The 25,818-nt window shown below is 47.6% G+C and overlaps 1 protein-coding gene across 3 annotated transcripts in view; it reads right to left on the bottom strand.

Annotated features, from left to right (window-relative positions):
• The window catches only part of Foxo3 (forkhead box O3), a 108,482-nt gene that overhangs the window by 6,292 nt on the left and 76,372 nt on the right, over window positions 1-25,818 (bottom strand). For all 3 annotated transcript variants that reach the window (XM_023563455.2, XM_063253981.1, XM_063253982.1), the window contains one exon: window positions 11,646-13,081. In XM_023563455.2, coding sequence (XP_023419223.2) covers window positions 11,681-13,081 — 1,401 coding nt within the window. In that variant the 3' untranslated portion in view covers window positions 11,646-11,680. The remainder of the gene's footprint in view (window positions 1-11,645; window positions 13,082-25,818) is intronic.

Genomic DNA, 25,818 nt, shown 5'->3' with positions numbered 1-25,818 from the left:
CCAGCACGGCAGAGACAGGGATGGAGGACATTTAGGCACCCATGGCATCATTCCGGGCATAACAGACATCAGCCCTAAAATATGGGGCAGCGGGCCGACCTGGGCATAACAGCCCCAGGCCACGTACTCACCCCTCCGCAAAAGGCCCAGAATCACCTGAGAGCATCATCATTAGGGAGATACACTAACATCCCTCTTCCCGTTCTGCACAGCGGAGTAGGACCAGCTGTGATACTGCATCCTGCAGCTTCCTCCTTCCAAGGTCTCGGGCAGTGCCCTCCTAAAGAGGTCTGCTCAGGAAGCCACCGCTGTGCCCAGAGGCAGAGCCAGAGGCACCAGGTCTAGATACAGCTGCAGTCCGACAGAGGATGCATTTAATAGAGAAACTCTCACTCCACACAACTGAAAGACACTAGTGATGTGTGTAAGAAAAACAGATATAAAAAACTATAAAAGTATTTACAAAAAACAGACACATGTTGAATATAACCATCCTTGTAAGAACACCGGACTACCAGTTATGATAAAGACCAGGATAAGAAAAACAATTCTATGCAAAGTAGCGATTGCTCTGCCTTTGATTCTGAAGGTTCTTGTGCAGTTCACAGTCTGCATGTTTATCTGACTCAGTCGAAGACTAACAGCCTGGCGTGCGTGTTCAGTGACAAAACCGGCTCCAGAGCTGGGAATTAGCTGATCCTTAGCTTGGGTATGATAACGGGCTTCAAGGAAGCTCATGCCATTCTCACAGGGATTCAAGACTGGCCCTGCAGCTCACTGTGAGGCTCCTGTGTGTCGACACCCTGCTAGCTTAAAAAATCGTGTTAGGCAAAACCTTTGGAAAGAAAAGGAAGCAGATAAAGCTAATAGAATTACAGCGGTTACGCCACAGTTAGTAGGCAGTGTAGCAATTAACAATAGACACGAAAATGTCCATCTCATCTGTGACTTTCATTAAGAAGTTTGAAATCAGATTGTTGATGGAAGAAAAATAAAACGCAGAGCCCAAATGAATGGTGAGACCCATTCTAAAAATATCCACGGATGCTGTCATCCGGTCTCTGCTGAGCGTCAGTCCCTCTGTAACAGTGGCATCTGCGGAGAAGTAAGCTTCTGCTAATTACCACCATTAAGTCACATGATGCTCTAAGCAAGGAAAATGCCTCCAAAACCACACCAAACAAGCTCCAACAACTTGAATTTGGAAATGGAACATGACAATTCCTACTGCCTTCCCCCCTCAACTGAAGTCCACGGGGCACAGTGTGCATCTGTCAGTTGGGTGTTTATCTTGGTAAAGAAGGAAGCAACAAGGACCCCAGTACTACACATGACATGGAAGGGAAAGAGATAAGAAAATGAAGCCTCACATGCACAAGTCCACCCTGGGCCGAGTTAGAACTACACGGCTGAAGCAAAGTCTGCCAAAAAAAAAAAAAAAATCAAAATTAAAATTACTCTTTAAAAATAAGGACAATTTAAGCAAAACTTGCAACTTCTGGAGACAGCTGGGGACTAAACATGGAGCGCTGGGGACAGAGCAGAGTCTGTGGGGTACACTCCTGTAGGGTTGAGGCCCAGTGTGGGGTTCAGAGCTTCAATGTTTTCAGTCCAGTACAGACACAGCAGGCACCTCTGCCCGCCTGCCACCACCTCTGCTCCACTCCCAAAAGGACCAAGCAGCCCACCATGAGCCACCATCACCTGCTGCCACCCTTGAGGGCTGGTGTCGCCTTAGAAAAACCTTTTAGCAGGTCTTCAGGCAATCACATCTTAAGTCTGAAACTCCAACACGGTAGCAGTTTGCACACAGCTCAGGATTCTGCTAACACGCTGGCCTGGGCATCTTTCACCATCTTCCAATGGCATTCATGAAAACCAGCGGGGTCACCCGTGACGAAGGGGGCCTGGCTGATGCAGATCTTCCCCCAGCATGCAAGAGGACAGAACCCAGCACTTGCAGCTCTACAAAAATCCATTCTGGTAAATGTCACCAACTTGCCACTTGAGGCACCGAACAGTGAGAGGGAAAGGGAGCAGACAGGGATGTTTCAGCCAGCCTGAAGGCCAGGTTTGTGTTAAGAAGCCTCTGCAAAGGCAAGTGAAATTTCCAGAAACCTGGCTCCCTGGCTCTGCTACTTTCTAATAGGCAAGTAAATACTTAATGTAGAAGGTGAGGACGGAACAGGGAAGCCAGACTGAGAGGCTTTCAGAGCAAAGGCACACTTGGAACAAAGGCATTCAATTACACCACATGACTTAAAAAATTGGGTTTAGAAGCTTTGCCTGGGTAAAATGCACAGCCTGACTTGGGGAACTAGGCTGCCTCCCGAGAATGACTGGACCTTTTCAGGGCAGCAGAGAAAGCCTGCCTGGGCCTAGTGTGCCCAGCCCTCTTTTTTTTTTTGGTGTTTTTCCTTTTTATCGGTACCGGGATCGAACTCACGACTGCCTACTTGCAAGGCAGACGCTTATATCGCTGAGCTAAATCCCCAGCCCCCATGCCCAGCCCTTTTGGGCCAGCCTTTGTGCTGCACTGTCAAGACATGAGGAGATCAAGGGACCCTCACGACCCTTCAGGGCACAGGCGCAGGGAGCCATGCAGAGGTGCTGGCTTTTCTGCTGCTTGAACTCTAGGGTTATGGACGGCTACAGAAGTGTAACATGAGTGGCCTTTACACAGGGGCAGGAATCGTATCAACCAGCATTCCTCACAGAGACTGACAAGGCAGAAATGTAACAGGTGTGGATTTGCTATTGACAGTCAAGTCACAGATTCCGTATTTCCTTAAGTGTCTCAGATTTTTCAAACTACATAGAATATATAAAGTTTGGGATTATAGGTATCTTGGAGAACTGTTTTTAAGGCAAAAAGTCTGTGGGCCATTTGGATCCTCTCTAGTTAATGAACCTTAATTATAGTATTAAAAAAAAAAAAAAACCCTGGGAACTTAACTGAGAAAGACCCGTAGGATAATTTATTTATTTATTTTTTTGACAGGTTCTCACTATGTGGCCCGGGCTGGCCTCAAACTCATGGTTATCCTCCTGCCTCAGCCTCCCGAGGGCGGGACTCCAGGTGTGGGCTACCATGCCTGCCTGGATCACTGTGCTTGTGCACACTTTACAGAGCTCTGCAGAGCACTAAGCTGTAACCCCACATTCCACATTTTGTGTCCGGGTACTACTGAGAACAAACCCTTGCCCAACCCATGGGCTGGGCTCAGTGCCCCTTGGCCTGGACTGCACTCATCCCCACCCATCGAGGCTGACCTGGGATGAACTCCTCTGTCCTCTCACCCAGCACCTAATCACTCTGTGCCCACAAGGACGGTTTCCTCATCGACCTCTGGTCCCAGTGTGTTAAACTCCTTGAAAGCAGAGCAAAACCTTCGTATCGACTCACTTACGGGATGCTTGCTATTTCAAGAGCTCTGTGTTAGACACAGTATTTGACTCAGGCAGTAGGTACTGCAGAGAGGGTAAGATATTTTCTTGGGAATCCAAGCAGCCTAGAAGGTGCCACGTACAAAATAGGTGCACAGTAAATATCGGCCGGGTAAACGAGTCAGGCATCCTCAGGAAGAGCCTGCGCTTCCCTGTCCTTCAGGTACTCAGCGTCCCCTGGTCAGTACTGCCTCTATGACTGTGTACACCACCAAGAGGGCTCGTGGGACAGGATCTAGAATTTGTCATGTTTCTTGGGGAGGATGGTTTCCGATTAAGTTTTTAGAAGTTATTTTGTTCAACCAGTTCTCTAGGGAAACATTTTTTCCTCTTTTCTGCGTATTCCAGCACACAGTCTCCCATCACCAGCCCCCAAGTTAGCAGCTCTACAAGGAAAGTCTCCAATTGTTGACACTGACAAAGTGACAGAAGTGCAGTCCCGGAGGAAAGCCTTAGGTCACAGCCAGGACCTGAGTATCGGTTTACCTTTGCTGGGTGGGACACAGTCCTGCATTTACCAGGGTGTGGGGGATTAAGGTGGAAGACAATGATGGGCGTGGGCAGACTGGGGAGCCCTAGGTCTCCGAGCAGCAGCAATCGCCAGCCCATCCAGTCCAGCTACTAAGCTCAGGGCAGTGGGGGTCCTCGTCCCTTCTTTAGATGTACAGGCTTTTGAGATAATCTAATGTTTCCAACTACTGAAAACACAAAGTTTTGGAGTTCCATAAATAGTTCAAACCACTCATCCATCTTTAACTGACCAGGATATACAGCTGAAAGATGGTGGCCAAGAAGTGGCCATCACAGTCGGGCAACAGAAGGAAGCAATCAAGGGGACGCTGACAGGTCCACTCAAGGGTGGCTTTGGAACTGAGAGGTGGCCCGCCCTGGGTCAGCAGTGTCAGATCAGGCAGGCAGCTTACAGGAGCGAGTCTGCAAGCACGTGGCTCAGCTGGCCAGCTTGCGGTAGTGAGCATCACAGGTCCCACCAGCCTGACCCAGCCAGGCCCAGGGCAGCCTGAGCAGAGTGGATGGCAGTGTGCAGGAAGGCTCTGGTTTGAGGCATCCAGCCAACAGGCAGCAAAAGGGCCATCTTTAACACACCAGCAGAGTTTTCTGAGTATTCGAGACTGTGTGGCTTTCCTGATCACTTATGAGCATACAAATGACCAGTGGACACCCGATGGATTACTGTGGTGTATATATAAAGGAAGGCCACGTAGCAATTTAGAACTTTGATCTCTAACCCTTAGCCTTCCCTTCCTGGCCACTAACCTTCCCTGAGGGTTCAAATCAAACACCTAGATATGAATATTTAAAAAAAAAACAAAGACTCTTACAGTTCAGACTTCTTTCAAAGAGGAAAAGGAGAAGAGGGAGAGGGAGACGACCCACCAACATGCAAACCTTCAGTCAAACCAAGAAAGGCAATGAAAGTTCATCCTTCAAAAAACACTGGAACAGCCCTCTGAAACTCCATGGCTAAGTGATGCTCACCTTTTAATCAATTAATGCCATCAACTTTTTTTTTTTAAGCAAAAAGGTTATTTTAAACATGGAAAATATGTATCTATTGCTGGAAGAAACAGAAGCAGACCCAGTGTCTATCTGCAAGCCAGGCCACCCCGCCTTCACGGACGGAGCTCTCCAGTCCCATTTGGCCGCTGCTTTCTATATGAGGAAGCATCTGGAGAGCGGCCTCGTCTTTCCGGGCTCTCACCCCAGATCTTTAGGGCACAGTGACTGTTTCCTGACCCCCAGATTGTATCCTAAGAGAAAACCACCAGCTTTCTCGAGCTCCACGGCCAGCTCACTGCCAGCATCATGCCCGTATCGGAAATGGCGTCTGCTGCTCCCAAGGCGGCCCTCGGAGGGTGGGGAGCAGCGCTTCATTTCTGAGTGGCCTGAGATGGCCTGGCAGGGGGAGAGCCACCAACAGACGCCCCGGTTCCCTCCTAGCAGTAGGGCAGCCACAGAAAAGGGGCTGATGTCAGCCCCTGGAGACCACAGGCTTCCTCAGGAGGGCAGAGGCTAGACTGCCAGGCGGCTGGGCAAGCCATCAGCGATGCTAATGGACACTCAGGTACAGGCAGCCCGCTCGCTCGCTCCATCTGAGGTAGAGGAAGATCCCTGGGAAAGTGGAAAACACGCCTCTCTCTCATGGGCGCTCAGACACTGGTAGGCGCAGAACTCCAGGGAGCAAGGTTTCAGCAGAGAGGCCAATGCTTTACTCGACTGGTTCTGATTTACTGGGGTGAGTAGTCTCTCTGTGTCAACGGTGGAAGACTGGCTGGTGGCTTCCTATATTCTACCAATTTTGTGAACCATTCAAAGTCACAATAAACATTAACTTTTTTTAAAAAAGTGACAATGTCAGGTGTGGTGGTGCAGGCCTGCAGTCCCAGCACTTAGGAGGCCGAGGCAGGAGGATGCTGCGAGTTGGAGGCCAGCCTGGTCCTCAAAGTATGTTCAAGGCCAGCCTGAACTGTATTGTGAAATCCTGTCTCAAAAAGACTTAAAAATAAATAAATGAATGAAAAGGTGACAAAAACGCAGTAGCCCACATCAGAGCTAGCTCTTGTAAGAGCCAGCATTGTAGAGGTTTAAATTTTAAGCCCATTTTACAGACAAACAAACTGAGGTTTAGAAAAGTGTGGCTCAATGACACAGGGCCACAAAGACATATCTTATAGGTTGTCTGCTCTTAACACATCACCTTGCTCAACTCCAAACGGAGCTGCAGGAATGCTAACTCTGCAGTGACCCCCCACTGCTGAGCCCCAGGCCCAGTGCGGGAGTGGGCAGCCAGCTCGCATCCAACAGCAAGGAACTGGCTCTAAAACCAAACACCAAGTACAGCAAGGGTCCTTCCTGCTGGGCTTTCCACAGAAACTACTGCCTGGACCGAGCCTCAACTCTGACCCGCACACGAGGAGTTCCTGAAGCGGCAGACCTGGGTTTTCAAGCCGTCAACAAAGACATGGGGACAGTGTGACAAAGACAAAGACAGTGTGACAAAGGAATGGGGCTCATTAGAGCAGCGCTGTCCAACCAGGTCGGCACACAGGGGTGCCCCCTCCCCTCCTCCCCACCCGCGGGGGTCCTCTGCTCCAAAGCCAGGCTCTACCTGCTGGTCAAGCAGCCTTCCTGGCAGGACAAATGGTCACCGCTGCCATCCATTTCCCCACCGTCACACACCCGTTGGAGGGAAGATACTGTTGGATTCGCCCTCGTCCTCTGCACTCAGGAACTCAGATTCCAGTTAACGGAGTCGGCCTTTCTGGAGCATTTTCACCAGGACAGTCTGCTCACGGCCCCCACGGCAGAACACTCCACACACAGCGGAGCACACTTCCTACACGACCAAGGCGAAGCAGGAGGAAAAGGAGAAGCCAGCCGGTGCTCCGGCTGCAGACTCCCCTCAGCATCAGGGCAGCCTTTCTGAAGGAAACGCCTTGGCCACTTTTTCTTGAGGAAAAAAATTACTCAAGATATCAAATTCAGGAAACACTCCATGGCATATACTGCCCCTAAAAAGCTCACGAAGTCTATTAATTTTTAAGGCAGCAAAAGCCCTGTTGGGAATACATATAGCTCAACTTCTCTTTAACAGTCCCAAACTTATTTGATCACAGGATCCACATTTTACTTCACATTCATGAAGAGCTTGAGGATAAATATTTTGTGAAATACTTAGAACTACTGACTTACGGAACCACGAAACATCGGAAGCATCACTAATTCACAAAACGAACTTTTAATTCACTTTAGTTTCTAAAACTTTAAATTTGAAGGCAACTTGGAGGACAGGGTAAATAACACTTTGAAATCAAATGTACACATCAGCAAAACCAAGCAGCAGTGGGGGGTGTCTCTCGCAAGGTACAGAATTTCCGCCTAGGAATGAAACTCAAGGTGCGTCTCCAAGTTGGGGCACAGTGAGGAGCTGCCAACACCCTCTGCCTGTCCCAGGCCTTGGAGGCCTACTGGCAGGTAGCTCTCAGGTCGTGGCACAGAAGGAAAGGGCTTCTGGTGAGCTCTTTCCCCGAATCTTCATGCAGAAGGGTTTGGCTGCGAGAAGCACAGGCCACCCCAGGGAAGCCTCCAACAGAAAACGTGCCAAGAGGCTGACTGCTCGGCACCATGAATGCACTAAAAACAAGCACTTAGCGAGAACTTGAAGTGCACAGGAATTGTAAGTACTAATTTTGGTCATTTTTAAGCCCCATTTTTGTTTCATGTAATCTGTGGCCAAAGGAAATCTCCCCCAGTGCCACTTACAAACAAACTTGCTTCAGGTGGGAGCCACAGCGGCTCTGACCCCACGCTTACCAGGCTGGCCAGAGGTGAGCACAGGTGAAAGACAAAACCAACAAGCCCAGGAGGGGCAGAGGCGGTGCTGATGTCACTGCAGAGACTGAACTAGCCTCTGCAAGGAAAACCCTTCCCATGGCTGGGCCAATTCCCTTTACTGTCATCAACATTTAAAGATACAAATAGTCATCCTCTCCAGGAACGGCAAGTTAGACTTCAGGTTCTTAAAAAGTCTGAGCAGACAGACTTCTTCAGGCCAGCATCCTGCAAACAAAGGCTACGGTCGCAGTTCAAGGAACAGTATCTTCCCAATGAGGTACACAACTGCACTGCGCTCCCCAAAACAGAATTGTCTACTTCAAGAAAAACATGATAGTCAGTATTACCTACACTTGGTTAAAGTTAATCCTATTTCCTAACAAGGTTTTAAAGACACACTAGTCATTTATTCAAATACCAAACAGGCAGCACAGTTACCCCTTTTGGGAAGTAGTTCACAGAAATTCTAAGTGACATCCACACTTGCATGCCATTACTGTACAGTTCTGTAGCATCACACTGCCCTCACCAGGGCCATTTCACAGAGCGAACGCTGGCCTTAAAACTGCATGTACTCTGCACATTTAAACTGATCCTATCCTCTTTTGACAGATGAGGGAACTAATATTCTGAGAGGTTTATCAATGATGTGTCCAGTGGCAGAAACAGGAAGGGAAGTATTCCTCCCTTTTTCACCTGGCATCTCCTGATGGATACTTCCTAATTCTGATCATAATGTAGTACAACCTGTTCATGATGGGACTGAAGTATTAAACACCAAAAAACTAAATTTTAGGCTGCCTTCTATTAGGGTTCTCAAATGCCACAATGAAGACCAATGAAAAAGCCTGTGCGTTTAGGTATCTTTTGATATCAAAACTACAGTAAAACTGAAGTTACTTTTCCCCTGTGGGGAGGCAAACGTCAAAACTCTGGAGCTCGGGCTTGTGGTCACTTCCCTGGCCAGGGCCACCTCTCTGCCACCAGTAAGGACGTGCATCCCAAGCTTCTGAGCACTCAGGATGACAGCACCCTGCACACCCCGGTCACCAGCACTCACAGAAAGGTGTGGCTATGGTCTTCTTTTAGAGACACACTCATACATTAAAGGATTTTACACACGGTCTAAAGTAAATAACATGTGTGGAACTCCTGGCCCTCCAGAGAAGCATCTCACTCCGCTTCCCCAAGGAGATGTCAACCGGCCAGAGCTGCTCTATGAATGCCTAAGAAGGTTCCCACTAGGGGCGTGTGACTGTCTGAGATCAAACAAGGAAGCCAGCCTGATACATACTGATACAAAAGAGGCAATAATAAAAAAAATGATAAAAAGTAAGTTGCTATGGAATACCTCGTGGGAACAGGGGTGCCTGATCCTGGAGAGATTGTGTTGAAACTCTATCCTCAGGCCTGTTTTCCAACTAAGATCATCTTCAGTAAAATGAAAGTCACAAGTTAAGTTTACAAGTAAAAACGAGCCCGGGGATACAGCTCAACGGTGGTAAGCTGGTGTGTGCAAAATGCTTTGGGGCCCAAGTGCTCCAGGTTGCCACAGGCAGCAATTCCCTCCAAAGCAAAACGGAAATCCTACACCCCAAAGCTGATTCCTTCCTGCTGTCCTTAGGGTGCTGCTTTTCTTGCTCTGTGGTCACACTGAGCTAGTTTACTTTCTAGAAAATTCGGTAATTTTTCATTTTTAACCAAAGGTAACACCCTGTCAAAATATTCTGAGGAAAACATGACTGAATGATCCAAGTTCTATTAGAGATAGTAATGAAATGTATTATCCCAAGTGTCAATTTCTCTATCAAAAACCACAGTCATCAAATAAAACTTGTAAACCTATGTATTTAAATCTTTCTTAAAGGGTTTGTGTATAATGCTCCATAAATACAGACACATAAGAAGCGTCTACTGTTCAATTATGAGGGAATTCACAATCCAACAGTCCCAGAAACTGATGGTCTTCTGAACTCATTCCTTAGTGAGCTAGGAAGCGGCTTCTTTCTACCAACAGCCAAATTAAAACTTGAGTCTTTAGAACCCACGACTGCATTCCTATTAAAAGGAGACATATCATTCATTTTTCCAAAAGTCAAATACCTAAATTTCCAAAGTCCAATCTCTACCAGCCCAAGTTCTGGTTCGGTACCAAGTGGCTGGCATGGAAGTGCCGTCATCCTCTTTAGCTTCCATTACATCCTTTGGCCAGCTCAAGGGCTATTAAGTGACCAGAACAGATGTCCGGGTTCCATTAAGGGCCTGCTTACCCTGGCAGGCCGAGGCGCTGGCCTCAAGGGCTCCGGACATTCCCCTGGGAACAGCTGCCCACAGGCTCCAGCGAGCTCACCATAGGGGACTCTGTAATTCCTTCATTATGGCAGGGTTAAACAAGGCTGGGTTTTTATAGCTTTGAATTTCTTTTCTGTTCCACACAATTTAAAGAAAAGGATAAGCAGCTTGGAGAGCTGACTTTAAAAGAAGAGGGAAAAAAACTCAGGGAGTTGGGGCTCAGAACACAGCCCTTTCATATTGGGGGGGTATGGGGTACAAACCTGTGGCGGAAACCCCCAGTGCTCCCCTTCTCAAGAAAACCAGCTCCAGGGCTAGCTTGTCTATTACTGCTACTCTGGCTCTGTACATGCACATCTTCCTTTTCATGACCTAGAAAAATTAGGAAGCACCTACTATGGTTCAAGCCATTTAAGTAACACAGATTTGGGCTCCCGTCATGTGACCTTGGAAAACTACTTAAGCTCTCTTAAGTAGTTTGATCATAGGTCAATGTTGTTTATGGACCTGCACAATATATATGTCAACCTGCAGCCTGTAAAGCACTGTCACACATTACCGTACACTTAGCTCCTGCAATGACGCTGTTACAAGTGCAGCACGAATGGTAAACTGAGGTTCAGGAACACACTCACGAAGGTAGCCAGAAAGCAACAGGCGGGGACTGAGCCCTCAACTCCTGACTCCAATCAAATGCCTTTCTTAACATACATTTTTCTGTTTACAACACTATTCAAATGCCACCACCTTAAAAATCCTGTCACCATTCACAACTCATGCGACTCTGACATTGTTTCATTCTTAGAACATGTATAAGTGTTCTCTCATGTAAAAACTTGTGTTTTGGGGGCCGGGGATTTAGCTCTGCAGCACAAGCACCAGCCTGGCAAGCACCAGGTCGTGAGTTTCAACTCAGGTACCAAACAAACAAAAAAAACCCTTGTGTCTTTAATTCCTTTGATTTCTTAAATGTTTACAACTTGGGAGCTAACTACCAAAGAAGCTCAGTATTATGATAAGTAGTAAAGATGGAGACCCAGATCTTGCTTCTACTGAAAGCATTCATACATAGGAAACGGTCCAGAAATACACATTCTGCAATTAACCAAAGTCACTACAAATTGCTATTTTACTGGAAAAAAGATGCAGCCACAACCCCAGACTGACAAAGGTGGTGCTGGACCAAGTCCTACTCGGAAACTGCTCTGCTCGCATGCTAACCTTGACGAGTGGCCTGTGCTGCGCCCTTTCCTCTTGCCTACCCACTATGGAGGGCGCTCTACAGCAGCTCAGTGAGGACGACAGACACAAAAGAATGAGACCGTGTGTGCGCGCGCATACGTGGGTTCTTCTCCTGGCAGTAAAATCCCCAGCTGTCAGCAGGCTGTGGAGGGGGCCTGGCACCCTATCCCGCTGCAGGTAAAGGAGCCGGACCGGCCGGGAGCCGCAGTACTGTGCCCTGCTGCCCCACCGCTCTCCACACGAAATCAAAGCACGCAGAGGACAGGCTGCCCGTGACCCCACCTTGTTATGCCACCGTGCTGGGCACTGACCTGCTTTGCCCACTTCCCCTTTCCTCAGTGATCCTTCAGCCTGGCACCCAGCTCTGAGATGAGGCCTGCTTAGCACCTGTGAAGTTCCCCACGTTCAAACCAACAACATTCTGTGTGGAGATGAGGGAATCAAAGTTAAAATCCAACCCATCTGCATCCATGAGTTCACTTCGGATAATGGAGTCCATGTCACATTCCAAGCTCCCATTGAACATGTCCAGGTCCAAGTCGCTGGGGAACTTCTCGTGGCCCATGACGGGCAGGTTTGCACTAGCTGAGTACAAGGAAGAGCCTGAGAGAGAGTCCGAGAGGGTTTGCATAGACTGGTTGACGGGAGACTGTTGCTGGTGTTTGGCAGACCCAAGGCTGCTGGAGTCACTCAAGCCCATGCTGCTGACAGAATTCGACAAGGCACGGCTGCCACCTAGAGCGCCCTGGGTCTGGTGCTGGTGGTGGAGCAAGTTCTGATTGACCAAACTCCCCTGGTTAGGCTGGGCAGCGAAGGACATCATCGGGTCACTGCGAAGCATCACATTCCGCCGAGAGTTCTGGGCAGATACCGCGGTGCTGGCCTGGGACATCAAGGGGTCTGACTGGGTCATCATGACGTCGCTGTGACTGAGCGAGTCAGAAGCGAGCAGGTCTTGGAGTGTCTGGTTGCCATAGTGTGACATGGAAGAGAAGGTGGCTGGCTTGTTCTCTTGGATGGTCTGCATGGGGGACTGGCGCAAGGAGTTCAGAGACGAGGGTCCAAACACTGTGCTGTTAAAGGAGCTGGTTGGAGAGCCCAGGCCAGACCCTTTCGCGGTGTATGGGAAGCTGGAGCTGCGCTGCATGAGCCCTCCGGTGGGCGAGGGCTGGGATGACTGGAGCGTGATGTTGTCCAGCAGGTCGTCCATGAGGTTGTCGGCCAGCCCGTCGTTCAGATTCATGGTGCCTGCCATGTCGGTGAGCCGCGGCAGCTCCACGGTGCATGGCTTGTTTACGGAGGGTGACAGGCTGGCCGAGCTGCTGTAGAGCATGGGGGACAGTGGTGCGTCGTCGTCTTGGACGTCATCCAGCTCTGTGCTTGCCATGATAGGGGACAGGCGGCCGCTCACTGTGCTGGCGTTGGAGTTGGTACGTGAACGGAAGTCTGTCCAAGCATCCAGCTCATCGCTGCTGCGTGAGGTGGGGCTGCCCGGCCACTTAGCGAGCTGGGAAGGACTGTCATCTGCAGACTCTGGCGCGGTCTGCAAGGCTGCCTTCTTCTTGGCGGCTCGGCCTCGGCTCTTGGTGTACTTGTTGCTGTTGTCCATGGAGACGGCCCGCCGCCGGGGGGCCTTGCCACTCTTGCCCCCGTCGGGATTGATGATCCACCAGGAGCTCTTGCCGGTGCCCTCGTTCTGGACCCTCATGAACCGACTGTGCAAGGACAGGTTGTGCCGGATAGAGTTCTGCAGAAAGAGAAGGAAAAATTCACCATGTGAGCCAGAACGGTCCAAATCCCTCTTCTAAATTCCTAAGGCCAAAATGATTAAAAAGTAGGCATTACGAGCACCCCTGCTTGACCAAGAATAAAATGACAACACGTTATAATAGAAGGTGTCATGTCTAGGCGTGGGGAGGTGGTCTCGTACCCAGGAGATACAACGATCATAGAAGGTGGGTAACACTTTTTTTTCCAAATTCCTAAGCTTTAATGTCCTTTTTTTTTTTTTTCTTCTGGTACCGGGGATTGAACTCATGACCGCCAGCTTGCAAATCAGGGGCTTATGCCACTGAGCTAAATCCCCAGCCCCAATGTCCTTTTTATAATTATGTTGCCTACAGGATAGTTCATATGTGTAGTGTACTACCCACCACTCCCTCCCTGCGCTTTGCAACAAACGTCCCCAAGTCTCTGAGGGTAATTCATCACCTGGGTCTCTTCCTCCAACATCTATCTTCTCTTAACCACTTCTGTGAAGACAGAAATAAAAGAACTTTTCTCTATCCTCTCTGTGACTCCATCATGACCCCATTTCACACATTATATAACATCTGGCAGACATCAGAATGGTAGGCCATGATTTTCTAGGCTCACAGAAGAAGCAGGCAAGTCTCCTGTGTAGGAGAAGTCAAGTGATTTACACAGATACTCTCCCCTCAGCGCGGGGCGGGAGCCGCAGGGTAACTCCCTTCCAGACTCCAGTTCAGAAAGTGGGAGAAGAGTAACCGCCTGCTGACAGCCACCGTCTCCACCAGGGGACCGCGATCAGGCACCAGTCACACCGACAGGATGTGCTCCCGACACGCCGTGGGGAAATGGCACCTTCCGTCGTTTTCCTCCTCAGAGCGTAATTCCGGTCAAATCATAAGAAAAACATCGCATACATCCCAATTAAACAACATCCACAAAATGCCTGCCTGGTTTTCCTCACAACTGACACAGCCATGAAGATCCCCAACGACATGACAGCTAAAAGATATCAGAGCACTAAATGAGGACAGCGTGGCGAACACAGGGACTTGGGCTCTGTACCATAATTGGCTCATCACTGTGCACGCGTACATACTATACATTAACGACAGGGGAAACTTGATGCCGAGTTATGGAAACCACGCTGTTCTGTAACTCTTCTGTATTATCTAAAACTATTCTAAAAATAAATGATTTTTAAGAAGTAGGGCACAGATACTCTCAAAACCATAATGACAACTGTATTCATCTTGCAAGAATTTTCTTCCTAGATTAGTGGATACACCAGTCGATGAGGATAACCCAGATGCAACCCTCCTCTGTCAATGACCTACCATCTGACCCTGAACAAACAACCTCATCTGCGTGCAGCAGCTGTAGGTCCCCATCTTCATTACGGCCTTAATAACACCCAAGCGCCCTCCCTGCTAGGCCTGCCATAACCGTGCTCGACAACAACATACTCCAACTCTGGTCATGCTCTGAAGTCAGGGTGTTCATGATGCTCTTAAAAAGTGCAGAGGCGGGGTGAAGACAGCTCGCGGCCTGCAACAGGCTCATTCTAATCTGTAAAATGCCTCATGTGCAGTACAAAAGAGGAGTGGATGGTGTTCTCCACATCTGGAACAGCATCTGCAGGCCAGATGAGCTTTCATTTGGAAGCTACAGATGAAAGATATTGCCTGACGCTGGGTATTAAACATGAAAAGTCCTACAAGTTAACATTTTTTTTTTTAAAAATTGGCAATAGTCAACTATATTTACGTAAAAGATACAAATACATGTGTTCTGCCAGAATGTTTTTAAAACATAGAAAATCAGGAGTATTTTCAACATGAGTAAATAAGCCAACATACTCAGCCTCTCCTGTGCATGTTCCCAAGCCAGAAGGGATGGCAGTTCAGGCTGGGCAATGAACATTAGGTCAGAAGCTGGCATTTCTACAACTACGTACCATCAAAACACATTTGAGAGAAGCCAAACAGGCAACAGGCTTAGGCTCTGATGGAACAAACTGCTGCCCAGGACACTGCATATCCTGTTTTTCTTTCACGCTTATGGTTTTTAAAAAGAGCAACGGCATCTCCACTGTTCAGAAATTGTATTTCTTTACAAAGCAAAACATTTTGTGATACAGGTATGAAGTATGTTCTTGGTACACACACTGCATGGTTCAAGGCAGTTCCATTACTGAGGACTCAGGTGACTTGAGATATTGAATAAAAACACAAAAACACGAGCCTTGGAGGTGGCGAGTGGAACATCTCCCTGATTCTTCCCAGTGCCCTGTGCTCTACGCACTAGGTGAGTTCACACCAAAACCCACAATGAATGAGCAATCTTTAAAAGCATCTAAGAGATGGATATGGCGGCATACGCCTGTAATCGCAGCACTTGGGAGGCTGAGGCAGGAGGACTGCCTCAGTTTGAGCTCAGCCTGGGCTACAAATTGTGTTCAAGACAATCCTGAGCCATATAGTGAAACCCTGCCTCAAAAGAGACCCCTCCATAAACAAATAAATCAATAAATGAAATAAAAGCATCGAAAAACAATATTTTAAAAATGAATTTTCCTTTTACAATTTCAAACCTACAGAGAAAAAAGAACAAAACGTTGTATAGAACTTCAAATGTCCCATATGAATTTTCTGATGGCTGTCTCTGACTGTGTCGCTAACCTCCAACAACGTATGTGTATAATTTTATGTAATTAACAAGCTCCAACTGGTTTTAAATCTAGAGGCAGATAATAAGCTTTTCTAAGGGCATGTGGTCAAAGGGCTGGAACACCCACACTGAGGGTCAGAACCACAGAGTCCAGGGGGGAGGACCAAGAAGATCAGCTACCCACCCAGGTCCTAAGTACAAGGATGAAGGACCAAAGGCAGGCCAGATCACAGCACGCTCAGCCACCGAGCCACAGAGTTAGAGCTGCTGTGCCTACCTGCAGAGGTGGGTACCAGGGTCCTAACCTTACATATGAAGACTCAGGCTGAGTTGGTGGATGACTAAACACCAAGTCCTACCGCTACAGCACCTAAAGGACCAAAACCGTGGGCTGGGCATGCAGCTCAGAGGCACAGCATCTGCCTGACACCCAGGATGTCCTGGGTTTGACTCCTGGTACAAACAACAACAACAAACCAAAACCACACACCAAAACTGAAATTAGGTTTCTCAACTGTAACTCAAAGCTTTTTCTTTGACCCTTCATAGTTTCACCACCAAAGTGTTTAGAAGTCATTACTGAATTTATTTGTGATAATTTAAGTAAAAGAGCGAACAAACTAACATTTAAGAAGGATACAAAAGCATAATCCTACTATCATAATTTTATGAAACAGTTTGTGCTAATTGGTTGACGGGCCCTTCACCAAAATTCAAAGATTTGAAAATGTTAAACATTTTCTTTTCAAAGATACTGTGTCCCAGAAAAGCAAACCTGGAAACGGAAGCTTGCTTTGGAGCACATCTCTTTTCTTTTCTCCCTCGCAAACTGATGCCAACCACGCTCGGCTTCTAAAGCCACGCTCGCCGTATGAAGTGGCCGATTAGCTTCAGTGTTCAGTCTTCACCTGACTCATGTGAGAGGCTTATTAGTGGGAGAACACATCCCCCGAGACTTAGGATCGTCAGAACACTCTAACACGTTTTTCCAGTTACATTACTAAGATGACACAAGCAGGAACAGGGCTACCACCATCCTCACAGTCCCCCTCTCAGCAGCTTTCCACAAACACAGGCTGACTGACCAGCCTTCCACTTGGAAAACCCAAAACCTGAAGGTGGGGCAGAGGCAAAGGCCGACGAGTGTGGCTCACCTGTCCACGTCTGTTTCAAACGCCCAACCATGGCACGGTCAGAGGTCAGAAACATTCTACACTGCTCCTCAGCGGTCAGGATTCATTCTAGTGACTAGCCTAAGTTTTGGTGAAGCAGGGAATGTAAATAAACCAACACCAAGTAAAACATCAGTACTGGCATGTCCCTCCACACCTTAATGGATAACAAAAATTAGTGATGATATGATTTCTGTGAGATTTTGAGTAATCCCTCCCCTCCCTCAATCCCAGGACAATCACCATTAAACATTGACTCATATTTTTTTTTTTTTTTTTTTTTTGTCTTTTTCATTTTTATCGGTACCAGGGATCGAACTCACGACTGCCTGCTTGCAAGGCAGGCACTTATGCCGCTGAGCTAAATCCCCAGCCCCTGACTCATATTATTGACCTACGAACCAATCTAAATTTCTAAGATTTTCCATGACTTTGGAGAGTGAAAGCTGAAGGTCATGAAAGGACAGTTTGACAGAACTTGAGTGATTTTTCTAATCCTATCTAAATACACCTGGTAAAATCTCCAGGCCGGTGTTAACTGGCCAGAGAACCAGGAATGTGCCTTCCTTCAGGCTAAGATGGTCAGTTACGTGCTACCCCGCAGGGCTCCCACCGGAAGTTGGGCCACTGCCTGGCCATGCTAAGCTACTATGGGAGGCAAAAAGCTCCTGAAACCCCAAACCATAGGGATGGCTGTGACTAAACACACTACTTACAAAATCAAGACTGTGATGAATTATAGGAAAATAAGGCTCTCTAGGAAGAAACTTCAGCTTCTAAGGCAACTACACCAGTTTTCCCCTACTTTGGATCCAAAACTTTTTAAACCCTTAAAACAACTCTACCACAACACATCTGAAGAAAGAGCTTCTGTTTTACAAAGTGACTTACACTGAAGCAGCCTCCTTGGGGCCAGAACACCGTCAGGTACAGTTAATCAGGAACAGAACTGGCTACCTGTGTCTCGCACTGCGGAAGCTGCAGTTACTAACAGCCCTTCAAGGAGACATGCGTGGGGTGCGCGAAGGCGCCAACACGAAGGGGCTCCCACTGCACAGTCAGGCTAACAGCCCCGTGCACCACTGCATGGGTGCCTTTGCTCCGCCCATGCTGGAGGAATCAACATGAAAATGACTGCACCTCTCAGGATCTGGTGGTATTCATCTTCTAAATATACTGAACAGTTTTCTAGAGCAGGATGTATTTATAGTTGATGCTAAAGTGTCCACACTCCCTCCATATCCAGGAGGCAATTGGTTGTGAAGACAAAGGGACCTGAGACAGATCAGGTGTCGAAGATTCCTGAAGTGAAAGAGTACAATCCTGCAGTAATTCACCAAGTGGATAATCCAACGCACAGTTTAAGGTAGCCAGGGAAGGAAGAGAGCATGATATGGAAGAAAGACTGCAGGCTTCGACGTGTGCACGCTGGAAGCCTGGCTGTGGCATCTGCCTGCAATCCTAACCGAGCGCCCCTTGGGAAAAATGGCAGTTGAAATGCTCCCTGTCCACATCAGAATCTTCGGGAAGATAAACCCAGCTCCACATGCACGCTACTCAGGAAACTGCCAAGCACAAAGAAGCTCTCGACAACCGTTAGACCCCACACCCAGCAGCAGTGACATTACACATGTTAACTTACTGTTTCCCGAGCATCATACACTTTAAGCCAAAAGTCAGAGAGGAGCTCCTTCTAAGAAAGGACTGCACACTTTTAAAAGTACTTCAAAGGTGCTGCAGCAGGCGAGAGTTACTGGAAATGTCTTAAGTGTTGCTAGCCTACGTCTGCTGCTGCCCTGGCAAGCCATGTTTACCTTGCGAGACTGTCCACTAACCCAGACGCCAGCTGCATGAGCTTCCCCTGGAACACAGAGAGGGTTTTGTCAGGGAGCAACATGTGGTATCAATTTATCTTTCTCAGCAACAGCAACAAGAACTCTACTCATTTTAAAAATAAAAAGGAGTTGTGTAACTTAACTCTTAACAGTCCTTGCTTTTTTTTTTTTTTTTTTTTTTTTTTAAAGACAATCTCCTTTCTTTTTCAGGCTGTCTGGAGAATAACAAAATGAGCTGAGCTGTGATTGTCAGCTCTGGAGCCAGGCCAACTATCTCCCACCAGGTGACTGCGGGTGTGTCCTGATCCTTACAGAGGATTCCGGGGAAGCATGGCCAAAGGCTGTCCTTGAATGCAGTGCTCGCTCATCTGCCTCCTGGACAAGGCCAGCATTTTAAGTAGGACTGAAATGGTGTGGGCACTGACAACTCAGGAGGAGGAAGCCAAACACCTGGAGCCCAACATATGCACCTGTTGAGCCACAGATGACGAGTTACAAGCAGAGCCCAAAGGAAACCAAGAGTCACTGGAAGACTGGAGGTCAGTGTGCCACAGCACTGGGGTCAGCTCCACAATGCGTTTGGTTTATGACAGCAGGCTTTCCCAAAGACAGATAGATCTCTGAACAGGCTCTTGATTTCTTTTCAGAAGCTTTTCACCCTGCCTGCTCATTAATTTTATTTGTTTTCTGAATCAAGGTCTTGCTCTGTAATGCAAGCTAACCTTGAACTCACAATGTAGCCCAGGCTGGCCTTGAACTCCCTGCAATCCCCCTGCCTCAGCCCCTGAATGCTGGGCTTAGCAGCGTGCACCACCACACTCAGCTCTTTTCCCACCCATTAGAATCACCTGGAAGACTCTGATCATTCATAGCCCAGTCCCAGGACTTCTGATTCAACTGGTGTAGTAAGGCGCAGCACAGGCACATTTTTAAAACTCTTTTGATTATTCTGATGGAGTAACTGGAACCAGAAAGGCCCCTTGTGTCCACTGACTGAGATCTGACTCTGACTTTCTGACTCCCACATTTGGTGACAGCACAGGGTGGTCAGGTCTAAGCTCTCAGCATTTAGAAAGGGGAGAGCTGAAGCTGAGGTTCCAAGAGACGCCCCGACCTTGCCGAGCTGTGGAATGGTCTCTTTCTGCCTTGTGGTGCACGCAGAGGCCTGGACAGAGAGGACCTGTTGGCTTTCACAGCATCAGACACTGATACCAGTGGAAGAGGACGCTCTGGAATACTATCTACACCCAGAGTTTTCTTAGAGACTGCTGGAATCTACCCTCTTCTACTAGATTTTATTACTCTGGGGTGAATGTCTGGTTTAAAAGCTAGTGTAGATAGTATGATAGCATAAAGCAGCCTTAAAGTTAGAAGATGATCATTTCAAACGTTATACCACTTACAATGGCCAAAAATAAGCCCACTGGGTTGCAAAGAAAATGTAAATACACCTTCACAAAAACTATCACACAATCAACTGATATGTAAGTAAGTCCCAGTCTAGCTCGACTATTATTGCCTAAAACTCTTAGAAGTTTAAACCATTAAGGGACATTTTTTTCTTAAAGACAACATTCTAAAATAAATATTTTTGGGAACTTGGATGAAGGATTAAATTTCCAACTAAAAACAAGATTTCTTGTGAAAAACAAGATTTCTTGTTAAAGTTGCTGACGATAATTCTCTACCCACAGAGATCTCCTCTGGAAACATTTGTTTTCAGTTTTCATGCAGTAAGCGAGTGATAGGTTCTGGTCCCTCATTAGGAGGAATAAAATAATAACCATCTGGTGATGAGAATAATGAATCCATTTTTTGTCCAGACAACCCTGGCCTTCCTAGGGGAGGCAGGCGGGGCAGACAATTTATCCCCCCCCCCCCACTTGGAAAAAAAACCTTAGCCGGGAAGTAGACACGGCTGGACTGCAGGGGGAGGTGGCGACCCTCCACTGCAGCTTACCGGGGTTTCTAGTTTGTGAGTTTGACTTTCACAGTCATTTCTATTTTCTTTTTCTCCACTGAGCAAGCTTCTTTTCCAGCTCTTTCACAGCTGTTTCTGCTCTTGGAGGGCAAGAGGGAACATTCCATTCCTTACAGCCAAACCTGCACTTCCGGCACACACAGAACCCTGGCAGCCTTGTGGCCTCTGCCCACACCCACTCCCTGCTCCTCCCTCCCGGGACTCCATCTCCTTCTCCCTCAAACTTAGCGAGGAGGAGAAGCGGGGGCACCCAGTGGATGCATGCCAGCCACAGGAAGACAGGGTAAAGGGGCAGCACTCGGTTGATTCTGTTATTTTTTTTGTCTTGTCTTTTGCGGCAGGGTTTCACTATGCAGCTCTGGCTGGCCTTGAGCTCACTCTGTAGCCCAGTCTGGTCTCAGTATCACAGTGATCCTCCTGCCTCAGCCTCCCGGGTGCTGGGATTACAGGCATGCGCCACCACGCCCAGCTTGGCTCTTTGCAAACTTCTCAAATGTGACTGACCTCACTTCCCCATCCCATAAGGGCCTCATCAGACACACGTTACTGGAATTCCCTTTGAGGGACGTGCACAGATAACCACATAAAAGCCAACGCCTCAGAGGGTTAAAAACCAAAGACTTACAGAACATCGTTGAGACCGGCTTTGTGAAGTAGAACATAGTTTTATTAAACCCGCTTAGATTAAGAATAATGCTGTACTTTTTATCCAGCTTGAAACCTCATGTAGGAAAATGGAAGTAAACCGGCATTGGAAGCACATTCAGCATTCAGAGCATGTCAGAGTTTAGGGTCACTTGCATGACTTAAGACAAAAGGAAGCTCAGTAAAAAGTGATTTTCTGAGGAAATGGAGAGAGCTGCGGAGCGTTTCTTTCGTGCTGTGCAACCCCAACTTTACCGTGAAAGGCAGTGAGGGACAATGGGGCGCAGGCCCACACCTGAGTCCACCACTGGTGAGCGCCATGGTGCCGAGATGAACTCAGGTCTGCACTCCCTGGAACTCTCCCCAGAGGCTGCCTGCACCACCTCATACACTGCAGGGCTGCGGGGCGGGGAGCACCGAGGGCAGACGGCATCACCGAGGACTGACGGCATCTGCCTGCCACCCACCCACCACCCACCACCAGTCTCCTTCCCTCAGTGTGGAACAGAAGTCTGCTTCTAGCCCAAACCGAGCTCCTTAGGTACAATACCTTGTCTTAACTGTAACACCTGATACGTCAGGAGTGTTAAAAATACTTTAATCAATGAATTAGGGGAAAGGAGGGAGGGGCCACAAAATGGGCTTGAAGTGGACCTCAAAATGAGGTAACATAAAATGTGAGACCAGATCTGCTTCTTACCTGATAAAAGCTGGACGTAAGCGTCCACTAGTGAGTCTGAGGTAGCACTTAGACTGTTCTCAAGGCGGTAAGTCTCACCCTGGATATTAAACACGGGGATGTACTCTAACATGCAGGCTTAGGAATCTGTAAAGGGATGGTGAGGGGGACAGACTGCTGGTGGAGGCCTCGGTGGAAGGTGTCTAAGATCCAAGCAGCAGAGCTGATATCCTGCCTTGGGATGCTCAGGCTGGTTCTCAGTCCCCTCAGGCAGGTGCATAGGTAAGAAGGGAAATAAACAACAGCCTGTTTCACCTGCAGCCATGTGAAGAACACGAATGCACGTGGCACCTGTCAGGATGAATACTCTGCCTGACAACTCTGACCTCATTTTGTTTCTACCACAGTCCATCAGGAGGAAACTGAGGTGCAGAAGGCGAAGCCACTTGTCCAGCAGATGAGTGGTGCTAAACATAAAACCGGGCTAATCCAAAGCTCTCACCATGGCGCTGTGTGTTTCACTCCGAAGCCACCAGACTGGCCGAGGAACCAGGTACTATTAACCGGTGACAACGAACCAAGCTTTGAAGACATCAAAATCCAAGTCTGGATTAAATGTCCCGCAGCCGTTCCCTTAGGTTATGGAAGGGAATGAAGTGGTGTGCAAATGACAAGCCACGAAGCAAGCCTTACTGGGCCCAGATGTGCCCATCTGCCACAACATGTTATTTACAAATGACGTCTTTGAGACGGAGAGGGGAAGGTAGCTCAGAGTTTCAGCACTTGTCTAGATGCACAAGCCCTGGATTCAATCCCCAATACAAACACCTTTTCCCCCTTCAGATTTTCCCTGAAGCAGGCCTCCTGGCTTTTCCTAACCTGTACTGGAGTCACCACTTTCAGGCATTAACCAAACATGACTACAGCCATAAAGGATCGAGTGTCTAGGGTTTTCCCGGTGACATATCTGGTGGATTCTGTGCCCCAGAAGACTAGCCCCTAACGGCGTCAAGGCAGTATTGCCTGGCTGTCTCCAGCAAGGCTACTCAGGTCTTCAGACTGCTGGCACTTTGCTTGCTACGGATCCTAAAGCCAGAGACTTTGGGCAAATGTCTGCTTGTACACTGGACCATGCTATTACGAAGCATAATCTGAAACAGGGATTCTAGTCTGTACTACTTAAAACATGTAATTAGACTATTATTGGGTCAGAAATGACTACCTTGCTTTAAATATGGTGCCGTGTGCCTGCAAACCTGCAATGAGATTTTACCTCAATCGAAAACTAGTAGAAAGCTGCTTTGGGGTTGCGTATGCGTGGTATTTTGTTATTTGTCTTCTGGCATCAAAACTTGCAGCAGCAGAAATCACTGACAATGCAAGCACATGAAAGGGATGGATGTGGAGGTGCTGAGTGGGAGGGTTAAACAGCCCGAGTTTGACATCCGAAATCCAGGAAAACTGCTGTTCTGTTCCTAGTTTACAGTCACTCCCTTCGCATGGAATTTACTGGCTTTCGCATCACATATACAAACACAACTGTTTCCAGCTCTTCAGATGTTTCTGCTCAGAAAAACAGTTCTTTTTTGTCTTGATATTTCAAGAGCAGCCAATTTTTTTTTGGTGGCTCTGAAATGTATGCCAATGCGTGGGCACAGTCAAACAGCTATGCACAGGCCCACACCCTGGAAAACTGGGAGGGGTGGAGACACCTTTCTGAGCTGGAGGAGGAAAAAGATCAGGCTAGTGTTTACTAAACAGACACACGCACATGTATCTGGAAGCAGGCTATCTTCCAAGCTGTCAGTGTTAATTGTCCTAACAGTCACCACAAATCAAGGTGTTAGTGGTGAAGGAGGCTGAGAAAGTACGTAAAGCCACACACCAGAATAGTTCACATTGGCCACCACTAACAAAACAGAACGAGTTGACTTTTGAAGGGGATCAAGAGTACAACACAGTTAGTTCTGCAAAATGGCTCCAGCCAACAGTACGCTCTGCCATCTCCACACCCCACTGAAATTCAGCTGCTGTGCAGCCTCCTGAGGAGCTGCCTTCCCCGCCCTGTCACTCCATCTGCATGGCAGTGTTTCACTGTACTGGCTTTACAAGATTTTTTTTTCTTGTTCAAAACCACAGGATGCAAACGTGGCTGATAGCCAGTAGAATGATACTGTTAAATGCAGAAGTGAATCAAGCACTCTTTCAAGGACACTCCTGAGTGCCAACTACACACACGAATGAGAACCAGCTTGAAGGGCCACATAAAATGATCAAATAAGGAAGTGCATTTCCACTGACTACAGAGCCAGCCATTCATTTTACTTTTTTTCCCCTAAAGCTTCCAGGGAGCCGCTCACATTTATACACCTTCTAACACAGAATCTAGAACGCTCCCAAATGTGATAATTAGTATCAGCATATTCCCTAAACTATGGTGAATGAAGCAAGCTGAGTGTGCGTGGCCACATACCAGCTTTTCCAAAGGCCATACAGGAATGTAACATCTTGGTATTAATACGTAGTGGGTTCTGATCTATTTCATGTACACTCATAGGTAAGCGTGACAGCATGTCACAAACTGGAAATACAGCATCAGAAGCATAATAGCTATTACTCAAAGAGCAGAAGGAATAGTATTAATTGGCAAAGGCAGTCAAGGGAAGAGACGTAAAAGCTAAATAGATGGCAGAAGCAGAGAATTCTTGCAGTTGGTGCTTCAAAAGCTAAAGGAATTTAGGAGACAGTTTTGTCATACCTTTGTGAAGAGGACAGAAGAGTCCAAGAGGAAGACGTCAGAGAATGAGAGAGCTGATGGGATGCCTACTTCTCAAGCAGCAGCTGTGCCAGTTACACTAAGCGCAGCAGTCTCCACACACTGGCTACCACTGATTCCAGGCTACTCCTGCAGACGCAGGACCCTACGGTACAGCTATTTCCTCGGTAGTTTGACTCTGGCAGGGTCAGCCCTTAGATTCTTTTCCTCAGCTTCCTGGAGTCCATTACCAAGGCTTCCTGAAGTCCTCAACTCTTTCTCCTTGGGTTGTCCATCTGCTGTAATAGGCCATATGCTGGACTCAGCACAACCAACTACTAGCCTTTCCTTCAGGCTTAACAAACCATTGTACGTGGGGGCTGAGATGAACCCTTTCATATTAGACAAGAGGAAAAATACACACGAACAGATGTGGCTGAGCCATTTTCAGGTTCAAAGTAACACACTTCCAACCCTCTGAGACATTATGTGCAATAGTATTCCTCTATATTACTGGCTGTTTCTCTAGAAACAACTATCAAATTCTTTCGAAGAGCTATGACCTCAGTAAGAAAGATAGCTAAACCCTGATGATAATTTGTGGACAGAAAGGAAATGGGGGTACCAACTTCTTATAACAGTTATAAATACAGAATAGAAGGCAGCTTCCCATGGGTCTCTTGTGTTTCTGGACTATCTGACAAGTATCAGTGACCCTTTGTTTTGCACTATCTTTCAAGGGTATCTGCATCTGCATAGTCAACAACCTTAAAAGATAAGTGATGGTTTCTCTTTCCAGAGCAAAAGACAGGCACACTTACAGCTCATGACAAAAGACTAACAGTTCATAAACTCAGTTTCTCACCAACCAACCACAATGCAGGCATCAGCTGGAACCTATCTGTCTTACCCCTGATGCTGCTGTGCCATGAAGGAATGCCCTGTGCCTCTGATCCCAGAGTCCTGACTCTTCGGCCAAATCTCAGACCCTGCAGTTC

This window comes from Cavia porcellus, unplaced genomic scaffold (genome assembly GCF_034190915.1).
Source record: "Cavia porcellus strain 051 isolate PalLab524CR breed Dunkin Hartley unplaced genomic scaffold, mCavPor4.1 scaffold_7, whole genome shotgun sequence".
Lineage (NCBI taxonomy): Eukaryota > Metazoa > Chordata > Mammalia > Rodentia > Caviidae > Cavia > Cavia porcellus.
This window is presented reverse-complemented; position numbering and strand designations above follow the sequence as displayed.